Source organism: Salvelinus alpinus, unplaced genomic scaffold (genome assembly GCF_045679555.1).
Source record: "Salvelinus alpinus unplaced genomic scaffold, SLU_Salpinus.1 scaffold_40, whole genome shotgun sequence".
Lineage (NCBI taxonomy): Eukaryota > Metazoa > Chordata > Actinopteri > Salmoniformes > Salmonidae > Salvelinus > Salvelinus alpinus.
This window is the reverse complement of record NW_027255981.1, coordinates 2,364,727-2,382,081: the sequence shown is the minus strand read 5'-3', so window position 1 is coordinate 2,382,081 and position 17,355 is coordinate 2,364,727. Positions and strand designations below refer to the sequence as shown.

The following is a 17,355-nucleotide window of genomic DNA, read 5'->3' as shown; positions in this document are numbered from 1 at the left end:
TATATACATCTACATGATGTATTGTTACACCATGTAGGAGCAGTGTAGACCTAGTCTGTTCATTATATACATCTACATGATGTATTGTTACACCATGTAGGAGCAGTATAGACCTAGTCTGTTCATTATATACATCTACATAATGTATTGTTACACCATGTAGGAGCAGTATAGACCTAGTCTGTTCATTATATACATCTACATGATCTATTGTTACACCATGTAGGAGCAGTATAGACAGAGTCTGTTCATTATATACATTTACATGATGTATTGTTACACCATGTAGGAGCAGTATGGACCTACAGTAGCTAGCTACTTATTTAGATTTAGTTTGACTTAATGAAACTGCCTTAAATGTGCTGTAGTAATAAAAAAAATCGCACTAATCAATCAACACATTCCTGTCTTTGTATGTCTCAATATAATGGTATTATTTAATTAAATCCATTTAAAATAATCTTTGTCTGAAAATAAAATATGATCCTAAACTGCGTTTCCCACTCCAGTCAGCAGACGGCGATGTGCGTGTTTCAGGCGATGCTGCTAGCGTGACGTATAATCTAGTGGACGGTTCTTCATAAACAGCTCGTCAACCACCTCGGTAGCTTGCTAGCCAACATAGCCGAAGGATTCTAGCTATTTATACGATTTCGGTCTATATTAGCAACTGTGTTTTAGACACACGTCTGTCGTATCTACTTGTTAACCTATTTAATTGAATATTACGTTATTTTGTATTAGTCAGCTATAGTAGCTTGCTGGTTAAGTTAGCACTAGCCTAATCGCTAATTGAAGCTAGCTAGCTAACATCCCCGAACATGAGCTCCCTAAACTACTCCCCTCCTGTTAAAGAAGAGGAGGTCTGCTGGACGGAGGGAGAAGCTCTGGGGTTGAACATTGTCGTGAAAGAGGAGAAGGAAGAGGAGGATGTCACAGTAAAACATGAAGTAGAGGATGAGTCTGTTACAGTGAAAGAAGAAGAGGAAGACGTTTCAGTGAAAGAAGAGGAAGACGCTTTCAGAGTGAAAGAGGAGGAGGATGTTACAGTAAAAGAAGAGGAGGAGGGAAAAGAGGAGGATGCAGTTTTTGGAGTGAAGAAGGAAGGGGAGATTACTGTCACATTGAAAGATGAAGAGGTGGAGAACGGGGATCTGATTAACACCAGTAAGTACCGCCTTAAATGTGTTTTTAACTTAGGATATTCGGGGGTTGGCTCGTCAATACCTCTTCAACGGAGGGCCCAGGATGATGACTGATATGTCTAGAATCAGACGACGTAGAGAGCAAGCTACCCCTTGTTTTCTCCGTTACGTTTCCAAAAAGTGACTTAACATATATATTTGAGAAGGGTCTATCTGCTGACCGCAGACTGGGGGGCACGGCATGTAGTGATTTTCATGTAGTGATGATTTACTACACACCGTGCCCCCCAATAGTGCCATGCGAGAGTTGGGTTGGCTACACCAAAGATTATGGATATACTGACAAGATGTCTCTCCGCCCTAACAAAGGGAGGTCGTTGTCCACAAAGCTTCACTGCGGGTTGTCTAGCTCCCTCCTAACCTTTCTTTGGATTGGTGGATTCATCTTATTATTGAAATCTATTGTTTATATTCTATGAGGGTTGTTGTGGTCAACCGCCTGTATTCAATGGAGAGAGATGCTAAGCTACTAGCATGAATATGCATAGCGATCTGGAGACAACTCCTATAGTGTTTTTATCAAAGTTGTCTGTATGTCACGTGTCCACATAACAACTTAATCATTTCGAAACTTCTGTTGGATCAAGTAAACCTCACGTAGCAAATAAGCCTTTCATTTTGTTGTTGACCGAATTTGACACTTTCCACACTGTGTTGATAATTGTTTCCACTTGGATACAACCTACTGTAGTCTACTGGCATGACCTAGAGAGTTACAACCTACTGTAGCCTACTGGCATGACCTAGAGAGTTACAACCTACTGTAGCCTACTGGCATGACCTAGGGAGTTACAACCTACTGTAGCCTACTGGCATGACCTAGAGAGTTACAACCTACTGTAGCCTACTGGCATGACCTAGAGAGATACAACCTACTGTAACCTACTGGCATGACCTAGAGAGATACAACCTACTGTAACCTACTGGCATGACCTAGAGCGATACAACCTACTGTAACCTACTGGCATGACCTAGAGAGATACAACCTACTGTAACCTACTGGCATGACCTAGAGAGATAAAACCACTTGGATATAACCTACTGTATCCTACTGGCTTGACCTAGAGAGTTACAACCTACTGTATCCTACTGGCTTGACCTAGAGAGTTACAACCTACTGTAACCTACTGGCTTGACCTAGAGAACTAAAGTTGTACAATTCTTTGATTTTAAATGAATTTTCTCCGGTAATAATGATAATTTGGATCTTCCTATCCACATGTGGGATCCCTCTGCTTTGTCGTCCGCTCTACACCAATAACAGACAACTACTGTTGGTTGCCTCCTTTGTCGTCCTCTCTACACCAATAACAGACAACTACTGTGGGTTCCCTCTCCTTTGTCGTCCGCTCTACACCAATAACAGAAAACTACTGTGGGCCTCCCAATCATACAGCCTGGATTCAAACCATGGACTGTAGTGATGCCTCTTGCACTGAGATGCAGTGGCTTAGACCGCTGCATCCATGTGTGTGTTAACTATTTAACTGTACTAGAATGCTTAAAAGACTGCTAAAATGTTAAATATCGGTTATCGGTATCGTTTTTTGGGGCAAGGAAAATATTGGATATCGGTATTGGCCCAAAATGTAATATCGGTCTCAGGATATTACTGCGAGAAAACCCCTCTAAGCTCACACAGCTCTCCTGCACCTTTATCAGATCAGCAGCGATTCACGTCAGCCTCCAGAGAGGTCGTCAGGTGTAAAGTGCTGCAATCATCATGGTGTGGAACTGTTGTTTTGAGTGAGGCAATAACTGGCACAGTCTCGTATCACAAATTAGTTCAATCTGCTTTGAAAGTATCAGAAACCTCTTTTATTCAGGTCTGAATTGTAGCCACTACCTCAGTTGAAATGACAACTATCTCCGAGCATAGTAGCTTGATGATCTCGAATGTTCAGTTTAGCGTCCCCAGACAAAACCGCACACCCGGGGAAAGTGCAAGTCTCTGGGCTTTCAGTGTCAGGAGAGGGCGGTGATGAAACTGGGTCTTGATTTTAATGAACTCCCCCAAACAAGAACAAATCTGAACCAAACATAGACTTATATGTTTCACAAGTTTGGCCACACAGTACAGCACAGTAGACAACTAAGTAACTAGATACTCTGTTTGTCTTTGACAGGAGAGAGACCAGACTCTCCCTCTGACATCGGGAAGAGTCCTTCAGGGGAATCAGACCCAGGGAAGAGTCCTTCATGGGAATCAGACCCAGAGATGCCCAAAGCAACAGGAGGACATCACTGCTCCCACTGTGGAAAGAGTTTTACAAAGTTAGGGAGCCTGAAGAAACATGAGAGGACACACACAGGAAAAAAGACTTTCCAATGTTCCCAGTGTGGAAAAGGTTTTCTTTGGTTATATCACCTGAATAGGCATGAGAGGACACACACAGGAGAAAAACCTTTCCAATGCTCCCATTGTGGAAAAAGTTTTAACGAATTAGGGTACCTATTAATACATAAGAGAATACACTCTGGAGAGAAGCCTTACCACTGCTCTAAATGTAGAATGACTTTTACCTGGTTAGGGAGCCTTAAAACGCATGAGAGAATACACACTGGAGAAAATCCTTTCCAATGTTCCCACTGTGGAAAGAATTTTACTCAGTTAGGGAACCTAAATCGGCACAAGAGGACACACACAGGAGAGAAGCCTTACCAATGCTCTCAGTGTAGAAAGAGTTTTAGGGGTTTAGTGAGCCTGAAACAGCATAAGAGAATACACACAGGAGAGAAGCCGTATCACTGTTCCCAGTGTGGAAAGAGTTTTAGATGGTTAGGGACTTTGAAAATGCATGAGAGGACACACACAGGAGAAAAACCGTACCAATGCACCATGTGTGGAAAGAGATTTACCCAGTTAAAGTCCATGAAATTACATGGGAGAATACATACAGGAGAGAAGCCTTACCACTGCTCCCACTGTGGAATGACTTTTACCTGGTTAGTAAACATGAAAACTCATGAGCGAATACACACAGGAGAGAAGCCTTATCAATGTTCCCAGTGTGGAAAGAATTTTAGGGGTTTAGTGAACCTGAAACAGCATGAGAGGACACACCCACAAGAAAAGCCTTACCAATGCTCCCTGTGTGGAAAGAGTTTTACAAAGTTAGGGGGTCTGACAAGGCATGAGAGGACACACACAGGAGGGGATAAGACGTACCACTGCTCCCTGTGCGGAAAGACATTTAACAGGTTAAGGCATCTGAATAAGCATGAAAGAGTACATACACAGGAGGAGAAGACATACCACTGCTCTCATTGTGGAAAGACATTTTCCCAGTCAGAGGACCTGAAAGCACATGAGAGAATAGAGAGGCTTTGTTCTGACTTGTGTTTTTGACTGAGAATTTGTGTTTTTGTATATACCACATGAAATCATATTGTTTATATGAAGTCTTCAACAAAATAGGTTTACTTAAAAAAAAAATTGTTTCGTTTCTAAAATGAGATAAATAAAATAAAAATGATGTACATTGATATTTTGTATACAAGTGTACAGGTTTCAGGCTCATACAGCGCAGGTGCATAACAAAGTTTGTAATTTTCCACGATAGTAAGTAAGTAGCCTTGCAGGAGCCTTGGCTTGTCTAATCCAGAACAGCTCATAGTAACAGGAGCCTATCTCCTGTTTCTGTACAGGACTCTAGTGTATACATTACCACAGTATAGTAACAGGAGTCTAGTCTATACATTACCACAGTATAGTAACAGGACTCTAGTCTATACATTACCACAGTATAGTAACAGGACTCTAGTCTATACATTACCACAGTATAGTAACAGGAGTCTAGTCTATACAGTACCACAGTATAGTAACAGGAGTCTAGTCTATACAGTACCACAGTATAGTAACAGGAGTCTAGTCTATACAGTACCACAGTATAGTAACAGGAGTCTAGTCTATACAGTACCACATTATAGTGACAGGAGTCTAGTCTATACATTACCACAGTATAGTAACAGGAGTCTAGTCTATACAGTACCACAGTATAGTAACAGGAGTCTATCTCCTGGTTCTGTAGTGAGGCATCTTAATGTACAGTACTTCCCCTGGACAGGACTCTAGTCTATACAGTACCACAGTATAGTAACAGGAGTCTAGTCTATACAGTACCACAGTATAGTAACAGGAGTCTATCTCCTGGTTCTGTAGTAAGGCAGCTTGTTACTTTTATTTCTTATTTGTATTTTTTAATTTTTAAACTGCATTGTTGGTTAGGGCTTGTAAGTAAGTATTTCACTGTCAGGTCTACACCTGTTGTATTTGGCGCATGTGACTAATAAAGTTTGATTTGATAGTCTATTAAGTTGTAATATAGATTAATGGAATTTTGCATTTCTTGATTCCAGCCTTGAAACCTCTTGAATTGGATTAGATATATGATTTGAATATTGCTAAATTAATTTAATTGGATACAGTTGCAGATAAACATATTGGCACCCTTGCACCTTTCTTAAATAATGACCTACAGTGGGGAGAAGAAGTATTTGATACACTGCCGATTTTGCAGGTTTTCCTACTTACAAAGCATGTAGAGGTCTGTAATTTTTATCATAGGTACACTTCAACTGTGAGAGGCGGAATCTTAAACAAAAATCCAGAAAATCACATTGTATGATTTTTAAGTAATTAATTTGCATTTTATTGCATGACATAAGTATTTGATACATCCGAAAAGCAGAACTTAATATTTGGTACAGAAGCCTTTGTTTGCAATTACAGAGATCATACGTTTCCTGTAGTTCTTGACCAGGTTTGCACACACTGCAGCAGGGATTTTGGCCCACTCCTCCATACAGATCTTCTCCAGATCCTTCAGGTTTCGGGGCTGTCGCTGGGCAATACGGACTTTCAGCTCCCTCCAAAGATTTTCTATTGTGTTCAGGTCTGGAGACTGGCTAGGCCACTCCAGGACCTTGAGATGCTTCTTACGGAGCCACTCCTTAGTTGCCCTGGCTGTGTGTTTCGGGTTGTTGTCATGCTGGAAGACCCAGCCACGACCCATCTTCAATGCTTTTACTGAGGGAAGGAGGTTGTTGGCCAAGATCTCGCGATACATGGCCCCATCCATCCTCCCCTCAATACGGTGCAGTCGTCCTGTCCCCTTTGTAGAAAAGCATCCCCAAAGAATGATGTTTCCACGTCCAGGCTTCACGGTTGGGATGGTGTTCTTGGGGTTGTACTCATCCTTCTTCTTCCTCCAAACACGGCGAGTGGAGTTTAGACCAAAAAGCTCTATTTTTGTCTCATCAGACCACATGACCTTCTCCCATTCCTCCTCTGGATCATCCAGATGGTCATTGGCAATTTTCAGACGGGCCTGGACATGCGCTGGCTTGAGCAGGGGGACCTTGCGTGCACTGCAGGATTTTAATCTATGACGGCGTAGTGTGTTACTAATGGTTTACTTTGAGACTGTGGTCCCAGCTCTCTTCAGGTCATTGACCAGGTCCTGCCGTGTAGTTCTGGGCTAATCCCTCACCTTCCTCATGATCATTGATGCCCCACGAGGTGAGATCTTGCATGGAGCCCCAGACCGAGGGTGATTGACCGTCATCTTGAACTTCTTCCATTTTCTAATAATTGCGCCAACAGTTGTTGCCTTCTCACCAAGCTGCTTGCCTATTGTCCTGTAGCCCATCCCAGCCTTGTGCAGGTCTACAATTTTATCCCTGATGTCCTTACACAGCTCTCTGGTCTTGGCCATTGTGGAGAGGTTGGAGTCTGTTTGATTGAGTGTGTGGACAGGTGTCTTTTATACAGGTAACGAGTTCAAACAGGTGCAGTTAATACAGGTAATGAGTGGAGAACAGGAGGGCTTCTTAAAGAAAAACTAACAGGTCTGTGAGAGCCGGAATTCTTACTGGTTGGTAGGTGATCAAATACTTATGTCATGCAATAAAATGCAAATTAATTACTTAAAAATCATACAATGTGATTTTCTGGATCTTTGTGTTAGATTCCGTCTCTCACAGTTGAAGTGTACCTATGATAAAAATTACAGACCTCTACATGTTTTGTAAGTAGGAAAACCTGCAAAATTGGCAGTGTATCAAATACTTGTTCTCCCCACTGTATTTCTTCTAAAATAAGTTGAAATTGATGGTCTCCACACCTTATAGGATTTTCAACATTGCAGAACCAATACATTTTTTGTTAACTTAAGTTTACATTCGGCTAATTCAGCCACACCCATTGCTGACAGGTGTATAAAATCGAGCACACAACCATGCAATCTACATAGACAAACATTGGCAGTAGAATGCCTTACTGAAGAGCTCAGTGACTTTCAACGTGGCACCGTCATAGGATGCCACCTTTCCAACAAGTCAGTTTGTCAAATTTATGCCCTACTTGAGCTGCCCCGGTCAACTGTAAGTGCTGTTATTGTGAAGTGGAAACGTCTAGGAGCAACAATGGCTCAGCCGCGAAGTGGTAGGCCACACAAGCATACAGAACGGGACCGCTGAGTGCTGAAGCGCGTAGCACGTAAATATCGTTTATCCTCGGTTGCAACACTCCCTACCAAGTTCCAAACTGCCTCAGGAAGCAATGTCAGCACAATAACTGTTTGTCGTGAGCTTCATGACAATCCACACGTTACGCATTCACACACACAGCAGCCTAGCCTGAAAATATTTTTGATATCTCGGATTGTTCTGAGAAATATTTCCAGGCTCCGCTGGCATGGAATCTCCCAGGATAAACATCTATGCTCTCCTCCCGGAGGTTATGACAACACAACATCAAACACCGTAAATACACAACTTGATGCAACCACATGAAAAGGTTGGGAACATGTTTTCATTGGCCAGTGAGAGGTCAAGCCCTCGCCACAGCTACAACTTATTTATCAGAATTCCTGCTGTAAAAATAGCTACATTATTTCTGACACCCACATCTCAGCTGCACCATGCAAGTTTTTTTTTAAAGATTTATGTTTGGTTTGTTAAAATAGAATCTTTAGTCTTGGGTCCCTGAATTTTTAAAACATTTCTTTACTTTTGATATTGAACACTACATTGTTGTTGAGGAAGAGCTTGCAGGTAACGGGGCGTTTATACTATTGGTAAAACATGTGGATAACCACGCTAGCTTCGCTTTCGTGTGGTGCTAGCAAGTATAATAGGTAGTGCTAGGTTTCAACAGCCTCTCGAGTGGTGCTAGCAAGTATAATAGGTAGTGCTAGGTATCAATAACCTCCCGAGTGGTGCTAGCAAGTATAATAGGTAGTGCTAGGTATCAATAACCTCCCGAGTGGTGCTAGCAAGTATAATAGGTAGTGCTAGGTATCAATAACCTCCCGAGTGGTGCTAGCAAGTATAATAGGTAGTGCTAGGTATCAATAACCTCCCAAGTGGTGCTAGCAAGTATAATAGGTAGTGCTAGGTTTCAACAGCCTCTCGAGTGGTGCTAGCAAGTATAATAGGTAGTGCTAGGTATCAATAACCTCCCCAGTGGTGCTAGCAAGTATAATAGGTAGTGCTAGGTATGAACAGCCTCCCCAGTGGTGCTAGCAAGTATAATAGGTAGTGCTAGGTATCAACAGCCTCTTGTGTGGTGCTAGCAAGTATAATAGGTAGTGCTAGGTATCAACAGCCTCCCGAGTGGTGCTAGCAAGTATAATAGGTAGTGCTAGGTATCAACAGCCTCCCGAGTGGTGCTAGCAAGTATAATAGGTAGTGCTAGGTATCAACAGCCTCCCGAGTGGTGCTAGCAAGCATAATAGGTAGTGCTAGGTATCAACAGCCTCCCGAGTGGTGCTAGCAAGCATAATAGGTAGTGCTACGTATCAACAGCCTCCCGAGTGGTGCTAGCAAGTATAATAGGTAGTGCTAGGTATAAACAGCCTCCCGAGTGGTGCTAGCAAGTATAATAGGTAGTGCCTGGTATCAACAGCCTCCCGAGTGGTGCTAGCAAGTATAATAGGTAGTGCTAGGTATCAACAGCCTCCCGAGTGGTGCTAGCAAGCATAATAGGTAGTGCTAGGTATCAACAGCCTCTCGTGTGGTGCTAAGGCTAGGTATCAACAGCCTCCCGAGTGGTGCTAGCTAGTATAATAGGTAGTGCTAGGTATCAACAACCTCCCGAGTGGTGCTGGCAAGTATAATAGGTAGTGCTAGGTATCAATAACCTCCCCAGTGGTGCTAGCAGGTATAATAGGTAGTGCTAGGTATCAACAGCCTCCCGAGTGGTGCTAGCAAGTATAATAGGTAGTGCTAGGTATCAACAGCCTCCCGAGTGGTGCTAGCAAGCATAATAGGTAGTGCCTGGTATCAACAGCCTCTCGTGTGGTGCTAGCAAGTATAATAGGTAGTGCTAGGTATCAACAGCCTCTCGAGTGGTGCTAGCAAGTATAATAGGTAGTAACAGCCTCCCGAGTGGTGCTAGCTAGTATAATAGGTAGTGCTAGGTATCAACATCCTCCCCAGTGGTGCTAGCAAGTATAATACATAGTGCTAGGTATCAACATCCTCCCCAGTGGTGCTAGCAAGTATAATAGGTAGTGCTAGGTATCAACAGCCTCTCGAGTGGTGCTAGCATGTATAATAGGTAGTGCTAGGTATCAACAGCCTCCTGAGTGGTGTTAGCAAGTATAATAGGTAGTGTTAAGTATCAACAGCCTCCCGAGTGGTGCTAGCAAGTATAATAGGTAATGCTAGGTATCAACATCCTCCCCAGTGGTGCTAGCAAGTATAAATCATAGTGCTAGGTATCAACATCCTCCCCAGTGGTGCTAGCAAGTATAATAGGTAGTGCTAGGTATCAACAGCCTCCCGAGTGGTGCTAGCAAGTATAATAGGTAGTGCTAGGTATCAACAGCCTCTCGTGTGGTGCTAAGGCTAGGTTTCAACAGCCTCCCGAGTGGTGCTAGCTAGTATAATAGGTAGTGCTAGGTATCAACAACCTCCCGAGTGGTGCTGGCAAGTATAATAGGTAGTGCTAGGTATCAATAACCTCCCCAGTGGTGCTAGCAAGTATAATAGGTAGTGCTAGGTATCAACAGCCTCCCGAGTGGTGCTAGCAAGTATAATAGGTAGTGCTAGGTATCAACAGCCTCCCGAGTGGTGGTAGCAAGCATAATAGGTAGTGCCTGGTATCAACAGCCTCTCGTGTGGTGCTAGCAAGTATAATAGGTAGTGCTAGGTATCAACAGCCTCTCGAGTGGTGCTAGCAAGTATAATAGGTAGTAACAGCCTCCCGAGTGGTGCTAGCAAGTATAAAAGGTAGTGCTAGGTATCAATAACCTCCCGAGTGGTGCAAGCAAGTATAATAGGTAGTGCTAGGTATCAATAACCTCCCGAGTGGTGATAGCAAGTATAATAGGTAGTGCTAGGTATCAATAACATCCCGAGTGGTGCTAGCAAGTATAATAGGTAGTGCTAGGTTTCAACAGCCTCTCGAGTGGTGCTAGCAAGTATAATAGGTAGTGCTAGGTATCAATAACCTCCCCAGTGGTGCTGCAAGTATAATAGGTAGTGCTAGGTATCAACAGCCTCCCGAGTGGTGCTAGCAAGTATAATAGGTAGTGCTAGGTATCAACAGCCTCCCGAGTGGTGCTAGCAGGCATAATAGGTAGTGCTAGGTATCAACAGCCTCCCGAGTGGTGCTAGCTAGTATAATAGGTAGTGCTAGGTATCAACATCCTCCCCAGTGTTGCTAGCAAGTATAATACATAGTGCTAGGTATCAACATCCTCCCCAGTGGTGCTAGCAAGTATAAAATGTAGTGCTAGGTATCAACAGCCTCCCGAGTGGTGCTAGCAAGTATAATAGGTAGTGCTAGGTATCAACAGCCTCTCGAGTGGTGCTAGCATGTATAATAGGTAGTGCTAGGTATCAACAGCCTCCCGAGTGGTGCTATTAAGTATAATAGGTAGTGCTAGGTATCAACAGCCTCCCGAGTGGTGCTAGCAAGTATAATAGGTAGTGCTAGGTATCAACAGCCTCCCGAGTGGTGCTAGCAAGTATAATAGGTAGTGCTAGGTATCAACAGCCTCCCCAGTGTTGCTAGCAAGTATAATAGGTAGTGCTAGGTATCAATAACCTCCCGAGTGGTGATAGCAAGTATAATAGGTAGTGCTAGGTATCAATAACCTCCCGAGTGGTGCTAGCAAGTATAATAGGTAGTGCTAGGTTTCAACAGCCTCTCGAGTGGTGCTAGCAAGTATAATAGGTAGTGCTAGGTATCAATAACCTCCCCAGTGGTGCTGCAAGTATAATAGGTAGTGCTAGGTATCAACAGCCTCCCGAGTGGTGCTAGCAAGTATAATAGGTAGTGCTAGGTATCAACAGCCTCCCGAGTGGTGCTAGCAGGCATAATAGGTAGTGCTAGGTATCAACAGCCTCCCGAGTGGTGCTAGCTAGTATAATAGGTAGTGCTAGGTATCAACATCCTCCCCAGTGTTGCTAGCAAGTATAATACATAGTGCTAGGTATCAACATCCTCCCCAGTGGTGCTAGCAAGTATAAAATGTAGTGCTAGGTATCAACAGCCTCCCGAGTGGTGCTAGCAAGTATAATAGGTAGTGCTAGGTATCAACAGCCTCTCGAGTGGTGCTAGCATGTATAATAGGTAGTGCTAGGTATCAACAGCCTCCCGAGTGGTGCTATTAAGTATAATAGGTAGTGCTAGGTATCAACAGCCTCCCGAGTGGTGCTAGCAAGTATAATAGGTAGTGCTAGGTATCAACAGCCTCCCGAGTGGTGCTAGCAAGTATAATAGGTAGTGCTAGGTATCAACTGCCTCCCCAGTGTTGCTAGCAAGTATAATAGGTAGTGCTAGGTATCAATAACCTCCCGAGTGGTGCTAGCAAGTATAATAGGTAGTGCTAGGTATCAATAACCTCCCGAGTGGTGCTAGCAGGCATAATAGGTAGTGCTAGGTATCAATAACCTCTCGAGTGGTGCTAGCAAGTATAATAGGTAGTGCTAGGTATCAATAACCTCCCGAGTGGTGCTAGCAAGTATAATAGGTAGTGCTAGGTATCAATAACCTCCCGAGTGGTGCTAGCAAGTATAATAGGTAGTGCTAGGTTTCAACAGCCTCTCGAGTGGTGCTAGCAAGTATAATAGGTAGTGCTAGGTATCAATAACCTCCCCAGTGGTGCTAGCAAGTATAATAGGTAGTGCTAGGTATCAACAGCCTCCCGAGTGGTGCTAGCAAGTATAATAGGTAGTGCTAGGTATCAACAGCCTCCCGAGTGGTGCTAGCAGGCATAATAGGTAGTGCTAGGTATCAACAGCCTCCCGAGTGGTGCTAGCTAGTATAATAGGTAGTGCTAGGTATCAACATCCCCCCCAGTGGTGCTAGCAAGTATAATACATAGTGCTAGGTATCAACATCCTCCCCAGTGGTGCTAGCAAGTATAAAATGTAGTGCTAGGTATCAACAGTCTCCCGAGTGGTGCTAGCAAGTATAATAGGTAGTGCTAGGTATCAACAGACTCTCGAGTGGTGCTAGCATGTATAATAGGTAGTGCTAGGTATCAACAGCCTCCCCAGTGGTGCTAGCAAGTATAAATCATAGTGCTAGGTATCAACATCCTCCCCAGTGGTGCTAGCAAGTATAATAGGTAGTGCTAGGTATCAACAGCCTCCCGAGTGGTTCAAGCAAGTATAATAGGTAGTGCTAGGTATCAACAACCTCCCGAGTGGTGCTAGCAGGCATAATAGGTAGTGCTAGGTATCAACAGCCTCCCGAGTGGTGCTAGCTAGTATAATAGGTAGTGCTAGGTATCAACATCCTCCCCAGTGGTGCTAGCAAGTATAATACATAGTGCTAGGTATCAACATCCTCACCAGTGGTGCTAGCAAGTATAATAGGTAGTGCTTGGTATCAACAGCCTCTCGTGTGGTGCTAGCAAGTATAATAGGTAGTGCTAGGTATCAACAGCCTCTTGAGTGGTGCTAGCAAGTATAATAGGTATCAACAGCCTCCCCAGTGGTGCTAGCAAGTATAATAGGTAGTGCTAGGTATCAACAGCCTCCCGAGTGGTGCTAGCAAGTATAATAGGTAGTGCTAGGTATCAACAGCCTCTCGTGTGGTGCTAGTGCTAGGTATCAACAGCCTCCCGAGTGGTGCTAGCTAGTATAATAGGTAGTGCTAGCACCACTGGGGAGGATGTTGATACCTAGCACTACCTATTATACTAGCTAGCACCACTCGGGAGGCTGTTGATACCTAGCACTACCTATTATGCCTGCTAGCACCACTCGGGAGGTTGTTGATACCTAGCACTACCTATTATACTTGCTTGCACCACTCGGGAGGCTGTTGATACCTAGCACTACCTATTATACTTGCTAGCACCACTGGGGAGGATGTTGATACCTAGCACTATGATTTATACTTGCTAGCACCACTGGGGAGGCTGTTGATACCTAGCACTACATATTATACATGCTAGCACCACTCAAGAGGCTGTTGATACCTAGCACTACCTATTATACTTGCTAGCACCACTCGGGAGGCTGTTACTACCTATTATACTTGCTAGCACCACTCGAGAGGCTGTTGATACCTAGCACTACCTATTATACTTGCTAGCACCACACGAGAGGCTGTTGATACCTAGCACTACCTATTATACTTGCTAGCACCACTCGGGAGGCTGTTGATACCTAGCACTATCTATTATACTTGCTAGCACCACTCGGGAGGCTGTTGATACCTAGCACTACCTATTATACTTGCTAGCACCACTCGGGAGGCTGTTGATACCTAGCACTACCTATTATACTTGCTAGCACCACTGGGGAGGCTGTTGATACCTAGCACTACCTATTATACTTGCTAGCACCACTCGGGAGGCTGTTGATACCTAGCACTACCTATTATACTTGCTAGCACCACTCGGGAGGCTGTTACTACCTATTATACTTGCTAGCACCACTCGAGAGGCTGTTGATACCTAGCACTACCTATTATACTTGCTAGCACCACACGAGAGGCTGTTGATACCTAGCACTACCTATTATACTTGCTAGCACCACTCGGGAGGCTGTTGATACCTAGCACTACCTATTATACTTGCTAGCACCACTCGGGAGGCTGTTGATACCTAGCACTAGCACCACACGAGAGGCTGTTGATACCTAGCACTACCTAGTATGCTTGCTAGCACCACTCGGGAGGCTGTTGATACCTAGCACTACCTATTATACTAGCTAGCACCACTCGGGAAGCTGTTGATACCTAGCACTACCTATTATACTTGCTAGCACCACACGAGAGGCTGTTGATACCTAGCAATACCTATTATGCTTGCTAGCACCACTCGGGAGGCTGTTGATACCTAGCACTACCTATTATACTTGCTAGCACCACACGAGAGGCTGTTGATACCTAGCACTACCTATTATTCTTGCTAGCACCACTCGGGAGGCTGTGTATACCTAGCACTACCTATTATACTAGCTAGCACCACTCGGGAGGCTGTTGATACCTAGCACTAGCACCACACGAGAGGCTGTTGATACCTAGCACTACCTATTATGCTTGCTAACACCACTCGGGAGGCTGTTGATACCTAGCACTACCTATTATGCTTGCTAGCACCACTCGGGAGGCTGTTGATACCTAGCACTACCTATTATACTTGCTAGCACCACTCAGGAGGCTGTTGATACCTAGCACTACCTGTTATACTTGCTAGCACCACTCGGGAGGCTGTTGATACCTAGCACTACCTATTATGCTTGCTAGCACCACTCGGGAGGCTGTTGATACCTAGCACTACCTATTATACTTGCTAGCACCACTCGGGAGTCTGTTGATACCTAGCACTACCTATTATACTAGCTGGCACCACTCGGGAGGCTGTTGATACCTAGCACTAGCACCACACGAGAGGCTGTTGATACCTAGCACTACCTATTATGCTTGCTAGCACCACTCGGGAGGCTGTTGATACCTAGCACTACCTATTATACTTGCTAGCACCACACGAGAGGTTGTTGATACCTAGCACTACCTATTGTTCTTGCTAGCACCACTCGGGAGGCTGTGTATACCTAGCACTACCTATTATACTAGCTAGCACCACTCGGGAGGCTGTTGATACCTAGCACTAGCACCACACGAGAGGCTGTTGATACCTAGCACTACCTATTATGCTTGCTAACACCACTCGGGAGGCTGTTGATACCTAGCACTACCTATTATGCTTGCTAGCACCACTCGGGAGGCTGTTGATACCTAGCACTACCTATTATACTTGCTAGCACCACTCAGGAGGCTGTTGATACCTAGCACTACCTGTTATACTTGCTAGCACCACTCGGGAGGCTGTTGATACCTAGCACTACCTATTATGCTTGCTAGCACCACTCGGGAGGCTGTTGATACCTAGCACTACCTATTATACTTGTTAGCACCACTCGGGAGTCTGTTGATACCTAGCACTACCTATTATACTAGCTAGCACCACTCGGGAGGCTGTTGATACCTAGCACTAGCACCACACAAGAGGCTGTTGATACCTAGCACTACCTATTATACTTGCTAGCACCACTCGGGAGGCTGTTGATACCTAGCACTACCTATTATACTTGCTAGCACCACTGGGGAGGCTGTTGATACCTATTATACTTGCTAGCACCACTCAAGAGGCTGTTGATACCTAGCACTACCTATTATACTTGCTAGCACCACACGAGAGGCTGTTGATACCAAGCACTACCTATTATACTTGCTAGCACCACTGGTGAGGATGTTGATACCTAGCACTATGTATTATACTTGCTAGCACCACTGGGGAGGATGTTGATACCTAGCACTACCTATTATACTAGCTAGCACCACTCGGGAGGCTGTTGATACCTAGCACTACCTATTATGCCTGCTAGCACCACTCGGGAGGTTGTTGATACCTAGCACTACCTATTATACTTGCTTGCACCACTCGGGAGGCTGTTGATACCTAGCACTACCTATTATACTTGCTAGCACCACTGGGGAGGATGTTGATACCTAGCACTATGATTTATACTTGCTAGCACCACTGGGGAGGCTGTTGATACCTAGCACTACCTATTATACATGCTAGCACCACTCGAGAGTCTGTTGATACCTAGCACTACCTATTATGCTTGCTAGCACCACTCGGGAGGCTGTTGATACCTAGCACTACCTATTATACTTGCTAGCACCACACGAGAGGCTGTTGATACCTAGCACTACCTATTATTCTTGCTAGCACCACTCGGGAGGCTGTGTATACCTAGCACTACCTATTATACTAGCTAGCACCACTCGGGAGGCTGTTGATACCTAGCACTAGCACCACACGAGAGGCTGTTGATACCTAGCACTACCTATTATGCTTGCTAACACCACTCGGGAGGCTGTTGATACCTAGCACTACCTATTATGCTTGCTAGCACCACTCGGGAGGCTGTTGATACCTAGCACTACCTATTATACTTGCTAGCACCACTCGGGAGGCTGTTGATACCTAGCACTAGCACCACACGAGAGGCTGTTGATACCTAGCACTACCTATTATGCTTGCTAACACCACTCGGGAGGCTGTTGATACCTAGCACTACCTATTATGCTTGCTAGCACCACTCGGGAGGCTGTTGATACCTAGCACTACCTATTATACTTGCTAGCACCACTCAGGAGGCTGTTGATACCTAGCACTACCTATTATGCTTGCTAGCACCACTCGGGAGGCTGTTGATACCTAGCACTACCTATTATACTTGCTAGCACCACTCGGGAGTCTGTTGATACCTAGCACTACCTATTATGCTTGCTAGCACCACTCGGGAGGCTGTTGATACCTAGCACTACCTATTATGCTTGCTAGCACCACTCGGGAGGCTGTTGATACCTAGCACTACCTATTATACTTGCTAGCACCACTCGGGAGTCTGTTGATACCTAGCACTACCTATTATACTTGCTAGCACCACTCGGGAGTCTGTTGATACCTAGCACTACCTATTATGCTTGCTAGCACCACTCGGGAGGCTGTTGATACCTAGCACTACCTATTATGCTTGCTAGCACCACTCGGGAGGCTGTTGATACCTAGCACTACCTATTATACTTGCTAGCACCACTCGGGAGTCTGTTGATACCTAGCACTACCTATTATACTAGCTAGCACCACTCGGGAGGCTGTTGATA

The 17,355-nt window shown here is 44.6% G+C and overlaps 1 protein-coding gene across 2 annotated transcripts in view; it reads left to right on the top strand.

Annotated features, from left to right (window-relative positions):
• Positions 1-453: 453 nt before the first annotated feature.
• Positions 454-17,355, top strand: part of LOC139567000 (zinc finger protein 436-like) — a 190,284-nt gene continuing 173,382 nt past the window's right edge. Inside the window, exons 1-2 of one of the 2 annotated variants that reach the window (XM_071388410.1) lie at positions 462-1,167; positions 3,332-5,515. In XM_071388410.1, coding sequence (XP_071244511.1) covers positions 822-1,167; positions 3,332-4,554 — 1,569 coding nt within the window. In that variant the 5' untranslated portion in view covers positions 462-821 and the 3' untranslated portion in view covers positions 4,555-5,515. Of the gene's footprint in view, positions 1,168-3,331; positions 5,516-17,355 lie in introns of those variants that run through there. The other variant, XM_071388411.1, reaches the window with a different exon arrangement.